General features: G+C 42.3%; 1 protein-coding gene across 1 annotated transcript; it reads right to left on the reverse strand.

Annotated features, from left to right (window-relative positions):
- Positions 1–9,048: 9,048 nt before the first annotated feature.
- Positions 9,049–19,489, reverse strand: fam210b (family with sequence similarity 210 member B). Its single transcript, XM_034083296.2, has 3 exons — positions 18,805–19,489; positions 12,559–12,740; positions 9,049–10,047 (listed from the first exon to the last, which is right to left on the reverse strand). Exons 1-3 carry the CDS (start codon positions 19,312–19,314, stop codon positions 9,831–9,833), a joined length of 909 nt encoding a protein of 302 aa, XP_033939187.1. The 5' UTR covers positions 19,315–19,489; the 3' UTR covers positions 9,049–9,830.
- Between the last annotated feature and the right edge of the window lie 347 nt (positions 19,490–19,836).

Genomic DNA, 19,836 nt, shown 5'->3' on the forward strand with positions numbered 1-19,836 from the left:
CTATGGGTGTAAAGCTTAATGAGCAGCACAGGCGAATCACAGTACTATTGCCATCGATAATTCTCTTTGATTGAGTGGTGCATTGTAAAGTCCATGTCTCCGTACCCCATGTTCACTTGTAGTTGATATTTCTCTGTAAGACAAAGCTACTCGGTTTCTCTCCACATCAACCAGCGGGAGCCTGAGGATCTCACATGCTTCAGCATTTGGTGTGAAGTATACTGAATAATTTATTTATCTTTATTCGTGTTATTGACATTACTATTATGTCACTGTTTTCTAAGGGAATTGTGGGGCCCACCAGTATTTGTTAATGTTATTTCATCTCACTTGAACTAAAACTACTCATTCAGAGGTGGGAATCAAAGTACTTAACTTACATTTTTCTTGTACGTTTTAGAGAGAAATAATCTACTTGTTTTGTACTTTTTCACTTCTTTACATTAATTTGACAGCCGGAGTCACTCGTTAAAATTGAGATTATGATTTGAAGTTCAACAAGTTTTTCGGTTAAGGTTTTTTAAGTTTTAAGTTTGTGTCACCACACATACAATAAGTGTCAACGGGTGTTTAAAAAGATAATTTATGACAATCTATTATAACACAGTTGTAATAATATTGAATGGGCTTCATTGGAGAAGTTATATTGCTGACATTACATCACAGTAATAAAAAACACATACAAAATGTAATTAAAGCTGTTTACAGTGTGTTTACAAACCGTGTATTACATATTTGTCTTACAAACCTCTTTACATTTATTTAAATAACATTTTGAATGCATGCACAAATATGACTTATTTTTAAGAGATTGAATATTTCTTCCACCACCATTAAGCCCTTTAGCAGTGACACAGAAAACAGAGAACTTAACCCTCTGGAGTCGGTGGACGCGCCGGCGCGTCCAGGTGCGCATAATTTTACGTAATTAATCATATATTTTCGATTATAAGGAGTAGAAATATGATTCAGATATCCGCGGAATCGCTGGAAGAGTAGCTTTCCAGCGGTATCTCCGGCCGCTCAAAGCAGCTTGACTTTACACTGTGTGGGATTGGTGGATTCGTGTGTCCGTCAAGGAAATCTCGGCCGGCAGCCATCATGGTCTGAAATGACCAATGGACATCGAGAAATCACTAAGGACCTACCCACCAAGTAAACAAAACATAAACCACGTGTCTCCCATCAGTTTACGTCTGTGAGGGAGAGAGAGAGACAGAGAAAATGGCTAAAAAAAACTTTACAGTTGCTGACTTCGCTAGAGATTTGTTTCGCTAGCAGCAGGGAAGATAGAGCCTCAGAACCTGAAGTCTTCGACTCTTCTGAAGAAGAATACAAAGACAACAACAAGGATCCATTTGGACATGAGTAAGTGTAAATATTACAGTAATAGTGTAGGCCTACTGGCAATGTGTGGGGAATACCGCGAAAATGAACAATAGGTTTATTGATAGCCTATATATTTTTTATCAATAGTCATGAACTTTTTATTGGACAAAATAGACTCTCCATTAGCAAACGTTTACTCTGTGTTAACGTTATTTTGGTGTGTAAAAGTGAGATTACATGTGTAGATGATTAAATTAATCATGTATTCGTCCCACAACGGAGACATTTACAGTGACATGTTTTTGCCATCGATTATTTTATCATACTGTTCTGTACAGATGAGACTTTGTCATAGATCTATTGATTTGTGTCTGTTATTATTTTACCGTCCGGTCCTGTACAGATGAGACTTTGTAATCAGATGTAGTGAGAGAGAGAGAGAGAGAGAGAGAGAGAGAGAGAGAGAGAGATCGAGAGAGACTCCTTCTCCAACCTCCCAAACTTTCTTTTTATGTGTGCATTGTTATTTGTGCTTGAGCAACATTTTACTTGAACTTTATTTCAATGAAATTAGTTGTAATTATTGTCCTACATTTTAATTTGTTTTACAGAGAGGTGTCACAGCTGTCTGGGCCTAGTGGCCCACAGGCGGTGTTTATCCAGCAGCCAGAACATCCATCTGTGCTGGCCCCCAGGTCAAGATCTACCGTGGCTCAAGGGCCTTCACCAGAGCCATCACCACCAAGGACCAGCAGACCAGCATCACTACAGCTGCCTCCACCTCCATCTGCGGCTGCCACCAGGTCAAGATACACCTCAGCACAAAGGCTCCACTAGCCATCAACTTCAACCCAGCCAGCAAGGAGGTCTCGTATAGCACTTGTACACCCCACCTACACAGCAGCCCAAGCACCATCACCCCCAACTCCACAGCAGCCAGACCCACTGTCTTGGAAGACAGACAAAGACCTTGACACTGACATTTATAATGAATAGTTGGTTGAAAGTTCTGATGTTCAATATTGTAAATAGTTAGATTTTCCAGTTTCTTATATTTATATAAATAGTTGGTTGAAAAAAACATATTTATAATAAATTGTTGGTTGAAAAAAAGGTTGAATGCTCAATTTGTATTTGTACACATCACATGAACCTTGGTATGTAATATGAAGTCATTATTCAGTCCTAATGTATCTCAGTCCCTGCTGTGGTGAAAGTAGAGTGATAAACCCCTATTTTACTAAAAATTCGAATTTAATTTTTTTAATTTTAGACATGAATAACACATTTATATACAGTGTAATTCAAATATTTCAATGCTTTTGTGATCCTAAGACTTTGGTAAGCAAATCTAAAACACCAAAACAATTCGATCACATGAGTAAATTTGTGTTTTCACAAAAGTTTTGAAGATTTTCCGAAAATCGGATGTCAGCTTTTGAGCTACTTATCTCATCAAACAGTGCTCTAAAGTGAGTCATTTGCATATATAGCAAGACCAGAGATTGTCCTGAACATTTTGAACAGCCCCGGCAAACAAATAAATATGTTTTAATCAAATCTCTAAATACCAATAAAGCATACTGTAAATATTAGGAACAAAGTAAAGACCTGAAGCGGTTCAGTGGGCTGCTGAGTGACGGAGTCTTCCTCTCTACGGCTGACACTGAGGCTGAGCGATGGTCACGTTCACAGCTGTTGTCAAGCTGTGATGAATAGCTGCGCCTAACTCAGGAATAATGCTTAAAACAGAAAATGAATCCAAGTCGTGAATAAATGTATTAAACATTCGTGTTGTGCCTGGTCAGCACTGATTCAAGTTAGCTCAAGGAAGGAGGGAAGGCGATGAAAAAGGGAATGCGGAGCAGGCGAGGGGTGTAGTGGCACGAAATCAAGCACTCAGCAGCTCCACAATAGCCCATTAGTCTTCATTTTCAGCGGGACATGCAACAGGGCCCTTACGTCTTGAGGAACAAACTACAATTTATTGGGCCGGCCAGTACGGGCTAATTGAAAGAAATTGTCTGTCTGTTTGCTTGCTTTCCATTAGGTCTGCAGAGGGTGGTGGGGTGGGGCGGAGTGCTGATCTGGGGCCCGAGCGTGGTGCCCTCCGCCCCCCACCCCGGCCCCGTTTCCTGTTAATGGTTTGATCCATGAGCGCCCTCCACTGAGCAGACAGTCTGAGCAGACAGTCTGAGCTGTGGGAATCATTTAAGGAGGAATCGTTTAAGGAGGATTTATGAGATCTATTCATTATGAAGTGTGTACAGGCAAACAGACTTCGACCGGTAATGGCGGCTCATTGGTGGTTTACAGCGCTGTTTCTGCACTTGCTGTAGTTTTAGTTCACTTCACTCCCAAAGAGCACACACACTGATTATGACTGATCATCTCGGCCATGTGACTTTGGAATAATGTTGTATACCACGCAAGGAACTTCCACATTTAGGATTATAGCTGGTTTTACTGTGAGTTAGATTATTGCTTGTCATTATTGCAGTGTTGAGGCAATTGTTAACTGCTTTTTTTATTTAAATCCTAAGGGTTAAAATTCAGTTCAGCTCAAATGACCTTTTGAAATGACCTTTTGAAAGGTCATTTGAACTGGCTACACGAAGCAGCCACTATGCTTTAATCACTGTGACACGACATATTTCCCCCCCAGTCAAATAGGAAGATAATGATGTTGAATAATAATTAAATATAGAACATAAATAGATGATAATCAAATATTTAAACAACTCACATCTCAGGGAGGTATAAGGAGATTAAATTAATGTCATGATATGGTCTTAGAAATTGTTCAAGATGCTGGATATGGCAAAATTGTTTAGATTTCCAGTATTAAAAGGCTGCATTAGAGCAAAGATATATACTTTTGTTTTACTTGAATCAGACTGTTTTCCCGTTCTATTATAGTACATATAAATATATAGTATGTATGATGGCAATTTAACACTTAAACATCCCAAAGAAAAGATTGAAAAACTATTTTTTCTTGCTTGTGTTCCACATTGCTAATGTCAATGTCATGCTCTTTGAGGTACTATGTAGGATGTACGATGTGTAATATGATATACAACAAAGACAAGTATCAACCTTCGAGGTGAATATTTATCTATCGATAGGCTAATAAATCAATCACTGCAGCTCTAATGTTGAAATATCTCAATTGCACAACCAATTTTGGAAAAGTATAACCATGTCAAAACATCAGATTTAGGAGGGCTGCTTGTGTGTCATTTTGCATTCAGTCTGTCATCTCATGTTGAATATGTTTTTTGTTTATTGTGAGTAAATCTTCTCTAGAAGATACAAAATCCCATAAGCCATTTAGCCAAATTAATATTGTAATGCCTGTGTACTTTTTAGAAACAATATTGTGACTCCACTGAAAACAAAATGGCGACCACAATTGAACTAAGAGGCGGATCCTTAATTGGACTGAAAGAGTGTCACAGTACACTGCATCTGAAGTATTGCTGAACTGAATGCCCCAGCTGCCTGTGTGTGACAGGCCTTCAGCTAAGTTACAGTAACAGACAGTCAAAAACATAATCCACAACTGCCAAAAACACTTTGACAATTTCTGCCTGCTTCCACCTCTCCCTCATCCCCTCTGTCACAGGCTACATAAACTCTCTTCCTCAACCTCTCCTCCCTATTATAATTGCTCACATTTAACAGCTGATTTTCTGAATCCTGAGGAGCAATGAGGAGGAGGTGGCAAACTCAAAAACATAAATATATGCACGCATCTCTGGTGGAAATTGACTGGCACTGGTGTTTAAAATAATAAGATGCAGCTGTTGATAGTAGCGACTGTCTCCAGGTTTACTTCCCCTTGGCCCCTGTGGCAGCGGAGGAGCCATGATGAAGGCAGACAGCTGACAGGTGCTCCAGGATGATGCTGCCATCAGGTGCATCTGCTAAACTTAACTCGGAGACAGGAGAGGAGAGATAGCGCAGGAAAAAGATGCTTGAGCGAGACACTGAGTGGGAGAGAAGGAGTGGCCAAACAATATATAATGTTTACAGAAAGAAAACAGAAAAAGACGCAGGATAAAGAGCATGCCAAAAAACACATTAAGTGTGATTGTGTTCGCAGCGTGAATGATTAAAACTTTATGACACTCCTTCCCATCAAAATAAATTCACAAGATGGCTTTGAACCCGTGAGTTTGGCAGTAGATATGCTTTTGGGTCTAGACGTTGACACTTTGGAGGACCAACAGGTGTACTGAGCGGGTCAGGAGAGGGGAAGATGGGGGGTGGGGGGGTAATTAGGGGAGATAATGAGCTAGTGCAGAAATGATGGGAGAGGAAATGGTAAGAAATAATAAGAATGAGGAAATGTAATAAAAGAAAGTGCAAGGGGAAGGAGGCAGCTTGGGAGTGTGTCTGTGAGGTCTGTGTGCACACATATGGCAACATCACATGTGCTTTTGCCATATGTTTATATATCCCTGCATGCATAGGCGGCGCGTGAGGCTCAGGTTTGGGAAGGCTAAATCACTTTTTTTTACCTGCCGCTGCCCGCGTCCGGCGTCTATAGAAAAGAGATCAACTCAGTGAAAGCACCGCCTGCTGACCATTCAGAGCTCAGTGTGCGGAGTTTAAATCTCTCAAGTCATATTACAGGATAAAGGAAATACAGTTTAAACTGCCGTATGCAGAGAATACGCCGACGTGTCGCACTTATCATTCATATCACACTGATATCACATCATCAATCAGATAATCGATCATATCACACTATTTCCTTATCTGAGTCAGCTTCTCGAGCCGTATCTGGCCGTGCAACACTTACATTGTGACATATACTGTATGCAGACGTATTATTTTAAGCAACACATTAAGTTGACGAAAACACTAAACTCAAATGTCATTAAAGTCAGATCCACTCGTGTCTTAGATGGGGCAGTATCATAAAACTGTTGTACGCTTTCAAACACTCGGTAGTTATGTTTTAACCAGTTGTTCTATATTCTCCTTGCAGGTGCAACTATGTGCTGTATCCTGGATTATATGTTAAAGTCATGGATGTTTAAAGTTCATATTTGTCTAATATTAGTTTACTTTTCATGAATGAAGTATGACACTGCGCTGTCAGTAGGCTATACTTGTCCCTGTTTGTGATTGGTCAAATGTAGCTAATCCCACCCCTTTCACGTGAACGCGCTCTCAGCTGGAGAGAGAACCCCTGGCTTGATTTACCGAGTTGATAACCAGCGTGTAGGACCGTTTAGCCTTAGTGAGATCTCGTTTGTTAGGGTTAGTTAAGATAACTCAAACATATCCAGGGTCTGTTGAACTGGCTTCGTAGTAGGCCTACAGGGCACAGGTGGCTGCATAGCAGCGCTAATGTCAAAGACACAAACATTATACATTAGGCTATATTTTTATTTTACCAGGATGCAGTGACACACATATTTGGGAAGGCTTAGCCTTCCCTAGCCTACAGTACCCGCCGCCCCTGCCTGCATGCATCAGCACTTTGCAGCCGCTACACAAACATGCCTTCCAACTCTGGAGTCACAGGCGCAGCCCGTGTCTGAATATACAGCCATAATGGATTCACTGTGTGTGGGGACGCTGACGGTGTATCTGATTTTAATAAAAGCTGCAGCGGGCACAAGTCAGGAGCTGAGTCAAGGATTTGAACCCCCCTTGAACACCTCCCCCCCCCCCCCCCCCCCCGAATCACGCTGCGTGAGGGGCCCTTCACACAACTCGAGGACAACGAGATGAAGTGTACGACTCAGTTCTGGGCCGAGCAAAAGGTGACGAGGCCTATGTGCAAATGCACAGCAGTGTGGAAGGACAGGAGCCTGACAGAGCCCAGTGCATCGCAGGTAGCCGACAGAGTGGCTGGGAGCGCTGTCACCAATTTGTTCCTAGCCATGGGGGACATGCAGGGGATGGAGAGGCGATGGCAGCTCCCTGTCCTCATCATGGCTAATGAGGCCCAGGCTTCTCCTTCTTACTCTGTGTGTGTGTGTGTGTGTGTGTGTGTGTGTGTGTGTGTGTGTGTGTGTGTGTGTGTGTGTGTGTGTGTGTGTGTGTGTGTGTGTGTGTGTGTGTGTGTGTGTGTGTGTGTGTGTGTGTGTGTGTGTGTGTGTGTGTGTGTGTGTGTGTGTGTGTGTGTGTGTGTGCGCGTGTGTGTGTGTGTGCGTGCGTGCGCATGTGCATGATCGGTTTGTATCACTTCATGCACAGTGCTGCCAAAGCTCCCACTCCTGAAAAACCCGGGTTGATATCTGGCACACACCACCATGCACTCTCTTAGTTCTCCATACAAACCTCCTGCCTGAATTATTTACTTTGGCCAAGAAACACGCACGTACGTACACACACACTCGCACACAGAGGAGATCAGGTCAAGGCATCTTCCCGTCTCCACAGTGCATATATTCAGGGTAACACACCAGCTGAGGTAGAGAAGTGGAGAGGAGGAAGGTGCATGGAGAGAGGAGAGAAATGGCATCATGCCTGCTGTAATAAAGAAATAATGAATTATTATGGAGAAACTGGTCAGTGTAACTAAATTACACATGGCACACCAGCATGACAGTGCTTTGCTTAAACCTTTTAATGATGGAGTTTTTAGTTTCAAGTTGAATTATCATCCAGTTGTCTGTGACAAACAGATTGGCAAATGATTTCATGTTTTGAGTAATCTCACAATATTTGTACTCCAACTTTATCTTTGCTTTGTAGACACCGATCTGTCAGATAGAACAACACTAGAGAAGTTTGGAGAGCATTTTACTTAATCATAACTGCGGGACGCACGAGGAGTGATGCTCCTTCTTGTGATATAATGCCGTTATCCATCTTGAAGACATTAAGAGTACAAAGATATTCAATCATATGAGAGATGAGAACTGTATGATGCGGTTGTTGCGTTGTGTCAGAGTAATGGGGGAGAGCGGCGCTGTGTTTTTAGATCAAGAGCTCCCCAGTGTGGGAGAGAAGGAGAAGTGCAACATAATGGCACAGTGTTGAAACGTACTGCAATGACAACATAGTAAATATTGTCCAAAAAAACTGAAAAAAGCCTGTTGGAAGTCTAAGAAAATAAATTGCAAATTAGCAAATCATAATAATATTTTGTATATGTTTTTTCACAGATGACAATGGGTTGAAAACTAAAAAGGTAAATGTTCAAATCAAATCAAACTGGCTATGGAAAATGTCCTCTGCATGAAAAACTAACAATTATACGAGAACACATTTGAAAACATTGAATGTTAACCAATCTACTTCAATTTCAACCCTTGAGTTGTAATTTTCTAAGAGATGTTTATCTTCCTTCAGCACAAAGCAACACAGTATTTATTGAGTCACTTCAAAATATAGATAATCATCAGTAACTGAGTGGAATATCTGCCTCTTTAGCTGCTAATTGCTCAAGTTTTTAACTTTACTGCCGTTTGGTGCTCAGAAGGAAGCGTACAGTGGTTTTTAGAGCTATTTGTTTAAACGGTGCTGACTCTGCTAAAGCTGAATTTAAACAGTAAAGTTTAGCGTCGGTAACAAAACTAAAGGATGAGTGGAACAGAGAAAATAAGTCTGGTGCTAAAAACGAGGGATTCCATTTACATTGGTAATATAAGAACATTGATTACAACTGCTTTAAACCACAAATACAGCCGTCATAACTGTACTGCCTTATTTCCTGATGGTGGTATTTTTATAACACAAAGACAACAACTATAAAAGATAACTTTTTTTTTAATAGTTAAATACAGTCCATTCACAAACCAACTTTTTCATCCAAGATTTGCAAATAATGACATTCAGCTCCACTCAGAGATGAATGGACTCTACTTTACTGCATGGGCCGTGGCATTTATAAAATGTAAAAACAAAAGGGAGCGCAGACAGAGAGGAAAAGGGGAGAGAGGAACAGCAAAGGGAGAAAGACAATGGATGCCAGCAGAGGTGTTGAGGAGAAAAATAGCAGGGAAGCAAACAGTAGAAATAAAAACAGAGCGTAGGCATCTGAGCAGGGAGGGGACAAGGAGAGACAGGAGCGAGGTAGGACAGAGAGAGAGAACCTGAATGATTCTGCTGAGTCACACAACACCAGAACAAGGCCAGTCACCTAGCAGGGGAGATGAGCTTTTTTAACGTGTCCCCACAGGGACCCTCTTACAGCATTAGAAACAACCCCGCTCAAAGACCCCTGATCATACATAAATATTTGAGCTGTACCAGTCTTTGCTTCTGGAATGCACACACATTGAGACATGACTTCAAATGTTTATTTTTTTAGAGAGCAGTCACACTTTAATCCTACAGTAACACAACTAAACACCTTGAGTCTGTTGCAACTAGAACTAATGGAGACAATGTTTCACTTCACTTCACGACTGAGAGAAGATGAGGCTTTTCCAAATGTAGGCAATGAGTAAGGATATTTTCAGGCGTTGTAATTATGGCTTTAAACGGTCAGGATGTTTGTTCTTTAATGACAACGGAGGATGGGGGGGGCTTCAGGGTGCAGTTGTGGGTGGCTTAAAGAGACCAGTCTTTCTGAAGTAGCGCACGATGAGAGGCACTGACACCAGAGTGATGCTGATGCGCAGCGGAGCAAAGAGCTTGTGGATGGCGTAGGCCAAGACGACTGTGCTGGTCCCGGCAGTCATCTTAGAGCGGTCCACCGCCTCGCTGAAGCCCATTTTGCAGAGGAAGGCCCCCATATCCATCCCACTGAGGAGAGACAAGACAGAGGACTGGTTAGAAGCACAAAGGGATCACATGTTAGGAGATGACTCAAAAATCATGTTCTTTTGACATTTTTCTTCACTACTCCATACCAGAGTCCTGCACGGGTCTGATTTTCAAGACCCGCTCCCGCCCCACACCCGCGACGTGCAATACCGAACCCGCCCCGCTACCCGCACATATTGCCAATTAGTTCCGCAACCCGACTCGACCCGTCGGCACAAGATCCGCGACCCGACCCGAACCCGCATAGCCTATATATGAGCAGTGAAAACGTGCAATTATTAACACACGCAGTTGCATATTTGTCTCAAAAAGCGTGGGATGTTGGTTATTTTCTCCATCTAGGAACCAAAAGCCTCCCAGACGCTGGGTTTCGCTCTTGAGGAAGTGTTATTGAAAATGCTGTATTCTCCGCTAGAGAGCTTCACCTCAGCCATTTCGAATGTGGCGCGCTCAGCAGCAGATTGATGCGCTGCAGAGGTTATGATTATGCACGGTCCCGCGGGGGAGAGGTCTGAGGATTTAAACATTAAACTAAATTATCATTATTTCAATATATTTATTATGCAACACCCGCGACCCGACCCGCATCATCTTTGTTTTACCCAGAACCGAACCCGGAAAAAAGCGTTTGGAAAAATACCACCCGCGAATCACCTTTTTTGCGGGTCACCCGTCGGGTACCCGCGGGTACCCGACCCGATGCAGGACTCTGCTCCATACTACACACACAAGACGGACGTCCTGTGTGTGTAGTATCCTCAACTAAATAATTAGGCATACTATTGACTATAATTAGGATTTTCATGAGGCAACAGAGGAAAAAACAAAACAATAAAGAAAAATCATTCATGATTTAGTCGAAATACACTAACATTTATATTGTCAAATTGATCCTTTAGTTTAAGAGCATATCTTGGGTTAACAGGAGATTTAAAAAGTTGCTTTTGCATGATTCTTTATTGAGAGAAAAAATCTGCACAAAGACATTTGTCGATCAAATAAAAGATTATTAGTCTAAAAAAAAAAAGAATGACTTCAAAAGTACCTTTTAGATTTAGAAGTGCAAGCCCCCTTCATCTCCACCAGAGGGAGCTGTGTTCAGTAACAGAGTGTTGTATAATGTTTTTTTTTTTTTTAATCGTACAGCCTTCTAAACCATTTAATCTGATTACATTAGCATAAGAAGCACTGCAATGTGAAGTGCGTGAAAATCAACAGGAGCGTATCAACAAGCTACATGTTTTACTGCCTTTGGGAGACAGTTCTGTAGAGTCCTGGCTTTTTCATCTGAGCTATTCTGGGGAATAAATATGTAAAGAATGTGTTCACACAGGGCTTAGAGCGGCCTCAATAAAAACACCTCTCTCACACACACATTAACAACTCAACTCAGCAAACTTGAGTCAGCTAAATACAAGAGTCCTTCTGTACCCTATCAACTGTTTCCTCTGGACCCTGCATCAGCAGGCCTCATGCCCTCTGGGCCTCACAGTGATAATGCTCTCTGCATGTTACAGTCGCAGTATGGCATCAGTTCAAGGGTCAGTATCAGCTTTATGAGGAAATGTCTGAGCTGTCAGATAATCTCTGCTAAGTCTCTCTGGTATTCGACCTGCTGGCATGTGGCCGGACAGGCAGACAAAGGCCTGAAAACTGTCCGGACTGATAACTAGGTTTTTGCTGTGCTGCTTTATCCTTTAACTGTCTTTTACCATAGGAAGAGGTTACACAATGCACAATTCTATGTTACACTACTAGCAATGAAGCAGCAGGCTACTTGTAATCTTCAGTGGACGATGACATGAAGATACTATCTTAGAACGGCACTCTCTGTGCCACAAGACGAGTTCTACAACTTCTTTTAGCGATTCAAAGACGCAGTGGAGCGTCAACCAATCATATGTTTTTGTTTCACTATTACTGGTCTGTGACGTCTTAAAATTGTTTGAGAGAAACACATTTTTGCCCTGAACCAGTTACCAGTAATATTTGGTAAACTAAATACGTAAACGAATGCTTTAACAGCAACTTGGGTTCCAATTGTGTTGCTTTGCTGATAGTTGTGTGAACCTAGCATTTGATTGATAAAGGAAGTTTCAAACATTTTATCTCACTGAGCTAAACTCACGATGATGTGGCCCACTGAAAATACATTTTCAAGTTCTATTTTAGGCCAAACTGCAGCAGACATTTTGCATTCCTTGGAGTACAAGCATCCCACGGGTCAGTCATTTCCCGTGCACAGCTTGAAATGTTACACTCAGATGTTGCACACTGCTGGATCGTATTAGATCTAAGTGATGTTTTATGCATGCCAGAGATTTTATAATACGTTGGAGCGTTGTATATTACTTTTCTGCTGTTCTTTTTCCTTCAGTGTGCTTTAACTTCAGTCAGTGGTTCAATTCATTTCCCAGGTACTAAGGAGAATTTCTATAATATGTTTTCTTAGTTTTAGAAAAAGAAAACAATTATTTGATGTTTTGTCACCTGGATACAAGGAGGTAGAACATTCCCAGAGACATGAGGGACAACCCGGTGTGAAAGGACACTCCCACCACTCCATACTCCTTGAAGACTTTCTTCAGCTGCTGGGTCTTGTTTGGTTTTCCTCCCTCTGGCTCCGACTCCCCCGCAGTCTTCTCTGTGGATGAGGAAGTAGTAGGGGCCTTCTTTATATACAACAAAAGAAGAGAGCAGAGTTAGAGGGAGTGATAAGGACAACATGACTGACCCGTGGGACAACAAGGACAACATGAAATATGAAACAAGAGGAGGAATGAGAATCTTGTAAGCCCACAATGGAATGAGAATCTATCCCCACTGCTACAGGAAGCAGACTGTACATCCTGTCTGGATGAATACAGAGCCAGCGTATAAATTGACAGTACAGCATTAAAATGTACATATTTCTCCAGTTCTTGAAACACAGGACTCAGAATTACATTTGAGTGTCTAATGAAATACCAAGTATGTGTAAAAACATGTCATGTCCTTCCTGAAAACCTTATTACCATTTTGATCTGATACGATAGTGACTTCTCAGGAAAAGTGTCCTGACATCTTGGTGTGGAAAATCCTGATTAAAGCAGCATTCTTGAGTTCTATGAGCTCTACCTGTTCTGGCAGCATACTGCTATACAAACCCTCTGAACCATGACATTTCATATGTGACTGGGACCCCATATTAGAGCTCTTTAAAAGTGTGTGGCTTTTAGGAGTATTAGATATTAGGGACACCACAGAACTAAAGGGCTTTATTGTAAATATGTTCATCATAAACAACTACTTGTAATCAAAATAAAATGCAATGGAAGTTAATAAAAAACTGAATCGGTAAGATAAAGCCTTCCCTTTTTAACCCACAGAGTTACCCATAGCCCTGTGATACAATAAAAGCATGACTGCAATCAGGAAAAACTTGACCACAGTATAAATAAACACCACCAAGAGACTGCATTCTGAGCCAAAACGGAATATTTCCACAGTCCAGTTCAAGGTCATCCCTGATCATGCAGCTGTCGAAACTCCATTACAACAAAAACTCTTTTACTGAGCCCGTACGGGGTTCATTATAGGTTTCAATTATGAGTAAGGATACTGAAGGAATAATAATTTCAGCTTTATTGCCTACCATTTCGTTTTGATGATGAGGGCTGTTAAAATGGAAATTGAAACCGTAAAAGGGGCAGCTGACAGCACGGCATCGTGTCCAGTGATTCAATCTGAAACAATATAATTTCTGCCGAGAGGAAACACAATCCTTCCCTGAGCAAACAGGAAGTATCTCCAGCCTGTATTTATCTATTATCAGATTAAATATTGACTTTGTTCCTTCAAAGCTGAGACAACTTAGTAATGACAAAGAATATATATATATATATATATATATATATATTATAGCAGACCCTCAAGTGAAGGTCAATTCCAATGGTGATGTGTAATAGGCTGATGGAAAATGTGTCTTTGAGCGTACATGTCCTGATAAATCATCTAGCAGAAATGGGCAGCTAGAAGAAAAGGAAGACTCAATGATCCGCTTTTAAACATTAAAGCTAATGTAGTAGCTTCAAAGATGTTTGCAACAAAAAAAAAAATCACAAATCGGCATGTGAAAGGCCGATGCAGCCTGTTCACTGCCATGTGGGACATTTGCCTCACATACAGTAACTCTCATTATCAGCCTTCTATGCCTTTTCCCTGTGTTAACATTCAGCTTCCTTTGAGGGCCTGACTCAGACTATTTACCAGGAGGACATGAAACAATGAAAGCAAAGAGGATGAAGAAGAAGGGAAGAGGAGAAAAACAATCTGATCTTTCTCTTCAAGGCAATTCGTCTTGCTACATTTTAATGAAGCCAGTCTCGGTGACGTATTCACTTGTAAGCCCACAATGGACAATAGAAAGACCAGAGAGTGGGCGAGGGAGCAGGCCTTTGCCTTTCAGAGGCGGGTCAGGCCGAGCTAAAAGTAAAGGCAGGCAGCAGCGAGGGAGGGTCATGTGAGCGAGCGGCCAAAGGGAGTTGTGCCAGGGAGGGTGTATAGGAGGGGAACAGTGCGCTGTTGTGTCTGATAACAGCTTGTCAGGGCCATGAAAACACATGCCAAGTCACAGTGCTTTGCAAACAGACAAAAACGCACTCTCATGCACACACATGCAGGGACAGAGCGGGAGGGAAATGGTGAAGTGGTGAATCCCTCCTGTGCAGGGCTGAAACAGAAGCTAAGAAGAAACTGAAAGAGTCTGGTCATGATTAGAAAATTAAAACTAAAACGCAAAAGTCTACTATGGCAGCATCCTGCAACAGAACTGTCTAATTTATAGTCTCATTAAAAAGGGAAACCAGGCCAATGTTGCACATCAAGTCTGTTGAATCCCTTTCCTATCTCCGCAATTCTTGTTAAATGTCAGCCAGTGTCCACAATTATATGATGCCTACAGTAAGCAGCAAATGTAGATACTGTATGTCTAGTCCTAAATCACATGTTCCCTTTTTGTGACAACATATTTAATCTTAAAGAGCCTGTGACACGGTTTTCCCCCATCATCCAAACCCATCAATTTGAGTACATATTGTCCCCTTGAAAACCGAACCGTTACTGAACTGATTTTGGATATTTGTACTTTGATAACCATTAATCTGCCTTCAATGTTGACAATTTTCTGGATCTTCTCGCGGATTCTTCAAGTCCCGCCAAATGATGGGTGACGTCATTGCGGGCACAGCGCTCCAGCTGCACCGTCCAGGATCCCAGCATCTGCATGTAAACCTTTATATATATACAGTCAGATGTAAACGCACGATGGCGCACACAGCAGCAAGCTCAGACAGCGATGACAGGTTAATGTTGAACGTGTCTGAGAGCTCATATGAGGCTGAAGGATCGGTTTATGTTGTATCTGTTAGAAGTTTAGGAATGAGGTGCGTCAATATGGGCGATCATATGGTCATGTAGCCAGTGGTGGAATGGGACTACAAATCATCCCGGGACTCTCGACCGGCCCACTTCGGTACCGCTAGTAAATTGTCAACGGGGGGAGCGGGGGATGTAAAATACAAATATAATGTATAATGTCTGTGTCTTTGACATTAGCGCTGCTAGCCACCTGTGCCCTGTACTACGAAGCCAGTTCAACAGACCCTGGATATGTTTGAGTAACAAACAAACTAACAACAAACTAACAAACGAGATCTCGCTAAGCGGTCCTACGACGCTGGTTATCAACTCGGTAAATCAAGCCAGGGTTTCTCTCTCCAGCTGAGAGCGCGTTCACGTCTAAGACACGAGTGGATCTGACTTTAATTACATTTGTCTCGAGTGTTTCGTCAACATAATGTGTTAAATAATACTTCTGCATCCAGTCTGTGACACTATGAGTGTTGCACGGCCAGATGAGGCTGCAAGCTGACTCAGATAAGGAAATATATGATATATTATGATATTATATGATCGATGATCTGATTGATGATGTAATATGAATGATAAGTGCGACACGTCGGCGTCTTCTCTGCATACGGCAGTTTAAACTGTATTTTCTTTATCCTGTAATATGACTTGAGAGATTTAAACTCCGCACACTGAGTGGATCTCTTTTCTATAGACGCCGGAGGCGGGCAGCGTCAGGTAAAAGAAGTTATTTAGCCTTCTCAAACCTGAGCCTCACGCGCCGCCTATGGGGGATGTGCTAGTTACTTATCCGACCGGCCCACTTCGGTACCGGCCCATCGGGATTCGTCCCGATGGCCAGTCCGCCACTGCACCCAGCCCACGTAAACTGTCAACGGGGGGAGCCTCGCTGCGGGGAAACGGTGGACCTAGTGTCCCGATCGGAGTGGGAATAATAATAATAATCCGTGCATTTTATCCATTAATTTCCCCAACATTGTGGTAAAAAACCACACGTTTAATCCATGTTGTTGGTGTACTACAACTACAAAAAGCATCGGTTTGTTTTCTCATCAGTAAATGCAGACCGGCTCAAACAAACGATTTTTAATCATCATCCTCACTCATCATTTAATGTATCATATGTTCGCCGAATTGACATGAAAGCACTAATAAATGTAGTTTCATCCACTTGAGTTTATAACCACAAAAATAATCGATTTGTTTTTATATCACATCCGACGGGAGGAAATTCAGCAGCTCTCACTCCCGATTTTTAATCCTAATGTAATCATCATCTTTACCACGATCATTTATGTTTATGTCGCCGAATTGACATGAAAGCACTGACACATATGAATATACTGTAGTCAACTTCATTAAAACGTTATTAACGTGCCTAAACTCAGTAATTCACCATTTCTACGCATGACACAACACACTTTGTCCGTGTTTGGCTCTCGAAGCGTTCCCGCATTGACGTCACTTCCGGCTTCCCCCAAAACTTCAAAATGAGTGAAGGAATTTCCCCGCGATGTTCGAAATTATTGATATTTAACGAAACGGTATCGCTTTTTCTTTTTTAAACTGACGGTTCGAGATTACTAGTAGCCCAATATTTCATTGCACAACAGTTGTTGGGATGGTGTCACAGGCTCTTTAAGGCTTTTTTAATCAAATATAAGTAAACATCAGAGTTTTAGACGCAAGCCACACTGTTAGACACTGGTGAAGACTGAAATGTCCCAAGAAATGTGATGCACTGCATCTGCACTTTTTCCTAGCAACTGTTGGCATGTGAAAGGTGAGGGTGAATATAGCAAACATGAAACCTGTTAAATATCAGCATGTTAGCATTGTAACTGTGAGAATGTTAGCCTTTAGCTCAGACCAACACTGCCTTAGGACACTCTCAAGGCTGCATGCAGGGTAGGGATGATCACCTTTTGTTGCTCCCGATCCGATTCCGATCATTTGATTTTGACAATCTGCCGATACCGATTTTTCCCGATCCGATCTTTATGCAATGCATTAAGAGAAAACAAAGGTAACAGATAACGGCTGGCCATCCAACGCGATGAATTCAGCTATCTTGGCTGTTATTTCTTTGGCCTTTTCACTGTTCTGGGGCAGATTCTCTTTCCTTTTAAAAGTCTCTGAAAGTGTCGGTTGTTTCAGTGCCGTTACCTGAGTTGCCGTTGTGTACTCGTCGTGTTGTTGTTGGTGTTTGTTTCTCAGGTGGCGTATTAGATTGGTCGTGTTGAACGTAGCTCTGTTCTTTCCACCACGCGGAACCTCCGCCTTGCAAACATTGCATCTGGCTGTTACACTGCCTTCGCTTTACATTTTATAATACTTCCAAACTCCTGACATTTTCTCTGTCCCGACTCCCGAGTCACCAGCTGAACGTAGCCTCTCGTTAGCTTACTGCTACTATTAGACACTGCGCCCACTCTGTTGCCAGATTTGAGAGGAATAAGCAACCATGTCTATGAAAACAAGCCCAAAAGAAGCAACACATACATGATGTTGTGTAATTTTAAACCAAAACTAAGGCCTCAGGATGACTTTAAGACGTGAACATGGTCATTTTAGTTTTGTAACATTAAATAAAAAAATAAATAAAAATTGATAAAAAAATAAATACAAAAATCCCGATCCCCGATTTTTTTCTCCCGATTCCGATCACGTGATCGGCTCCGATCCCCAATCACGTGATCGGATCGGGACATCTCTAATGCAGGGTGTAGAATCTAAACCATGTGTATTACCTTACATAATCCTTGTGTAATTCAGAGCATGACTCAAACTCTAACCCTGCATAACACTGAAGAGTATACACAGTGAAGTAGTGTTGCAGAAGAGCACATGCCAAAACTCACTTAATATACTATAACTCTCAATAAAAAAATGAGCCAGATCCAGTTTCCTGTCCAGTTTGAAGAGTCATACTTCTGTGAGCCTGTTGAACAGTGAGTCAGCATGTGCTCTCTGAACTCCATAAATAACTATTCTGCTACTGATATAAGTTGTGAAAACGTGTCAATTATGCATGGAATCTGTGAGTCACCTGCACATGTAGACAGCCCACAGCTGTGGCGTCATGCAGGGTTGTATAACACGCCTGCTGCATGCTCACAGGATAGCTGTCACTGAAGAGGCCCGGGTAGGCAGGCAGGCAGGTTATTGCATATTTCATGGTTTAGAGTTCAACCAGGGCAACACTGGGACATTATAGTGGTTTCCCCCACCAGTTGAACACTGTGTGGACACAGACTGGGACCCGCGCGCTCTTATTAACTGGTCACCGGGGTTAGACAAACACTTGAGTTTAACAGTTTAAATTACCTCTTTGTTGTTAGCTGTGTGCTCCTCTTCGGCTTCGATCTTCTTCGTGGAAAAGGATCGGGTCTGCATTGTCCCTGTGGAGCAGAGTCGACTTGAAACCCCCCAGTAACCTGTAAACAAACCATTACCCAGATCCCCTCTGCTCAGCCTGTTTGCACGCGCGATAATATCGACATTACCGCGTTTACTTTGCGCGCATTCGGAGAGATTCACAGCCATAGTAGCCACCCGGTCGAAGTGTCGCCGGTGTGGAGCACACGGTGAGTCCCGGTGCTGGACAGGTCCCCGGTCAGGGCTGTGTTGTTGTTGTGGTTTCCCCAGGAGCTCAAGAGTTGCATTGACACCCGGGACGGAGCTACAGAAACACCGGTACCGCTGAAACGTGTAACCCTTGCGTAATGTCACAGTGACGTCCCTCAGTCTGTTTGCTTTGACTCGCGCTAGAAACGAGCCCGTGGACTTGAAAGCCGGATCCAGGGCAGACAGGCTCGCCGTGCGACACAACAACATTGTCAACGACCGCCACAAAACAATTCAGTGTCTCGGGTCAATGTGAAATTAAGCGGGTGAATCGTTTTGAACAACTAATTATGAGTAGGCTAAGTAGCTGTACACATACTGCCCTGTGCCCTCCTGCCTCCTTCCCTCCGGTCCTCTTGTTGACCGATTATCACCGACAGCCAATGAGAGCTGACGCGCAACCGCACAAAGCGAAACTCGCGTGGAGGGAGGGGGCATTTAAAGGTGTAAACGTGTTAGCAACTCTAACAATCCAGTTTATCATGAAACGTCTCTTGGGAAGCTATATGTGTAAAAGCCTAATGAATGTGTGTTCAAAGACTCAAGTAATGTTTACATGACTTCAACACTCCACAGGTTCAGGCTGCTGACTAACTATTGTTAATGTGATCTGTTTTGTTACATTCCTACATGCTTCTTTCGGATTATTCTTTATGTCAAGAGCAGGAATGTTACTCCAGTTGTACTATCTGAACTCATTGAACCACACATCAAAATGCAAAGTAGCTTACA

The sequence above is a fragment of the Pseudochaenichthys georgianus genome, chromosome 5, assembly GCF_902827115.2.
Source record: "Pseudochaenichthys georgianus chromosome 5, fPseGeo1.2, whole genome shotgun sequence".
NCBI lineage: Eukaryota > Metazoa > Chordata > Actinopteri > Perciformes > Channichthyidae > Pseudochaenichthys > Pseudochaenichthys georgianus.

What these genes read in the sequence shown, in the direction of transcription:
- fam210b (XM_034083296.2), bottom strand. Translation starts at nt 19,314, where the DNA reads ATGTTGTTGTGTCGCACGGCGAGCCTGTCTGCCCTGGATCCGGCTTTC. An exon ending in ACACAGCTAACAACAAAGAG is followed by an intron (nt 12,741 to 18,804) that starts GTAATTTAAACT and finishes TTGTATATAAAG; the next exon opens with AAGGCCCCTACTACTTCCTC. An exon ending in TTCTACCTCCTTGTATCCAG is followed by an intron (nt 10,048 to 12,558) that starts GTGACAAAACAT and finishes GTCTCTCCTCAG; the next exon opens with TGGGATGGATATGGGGGCCT.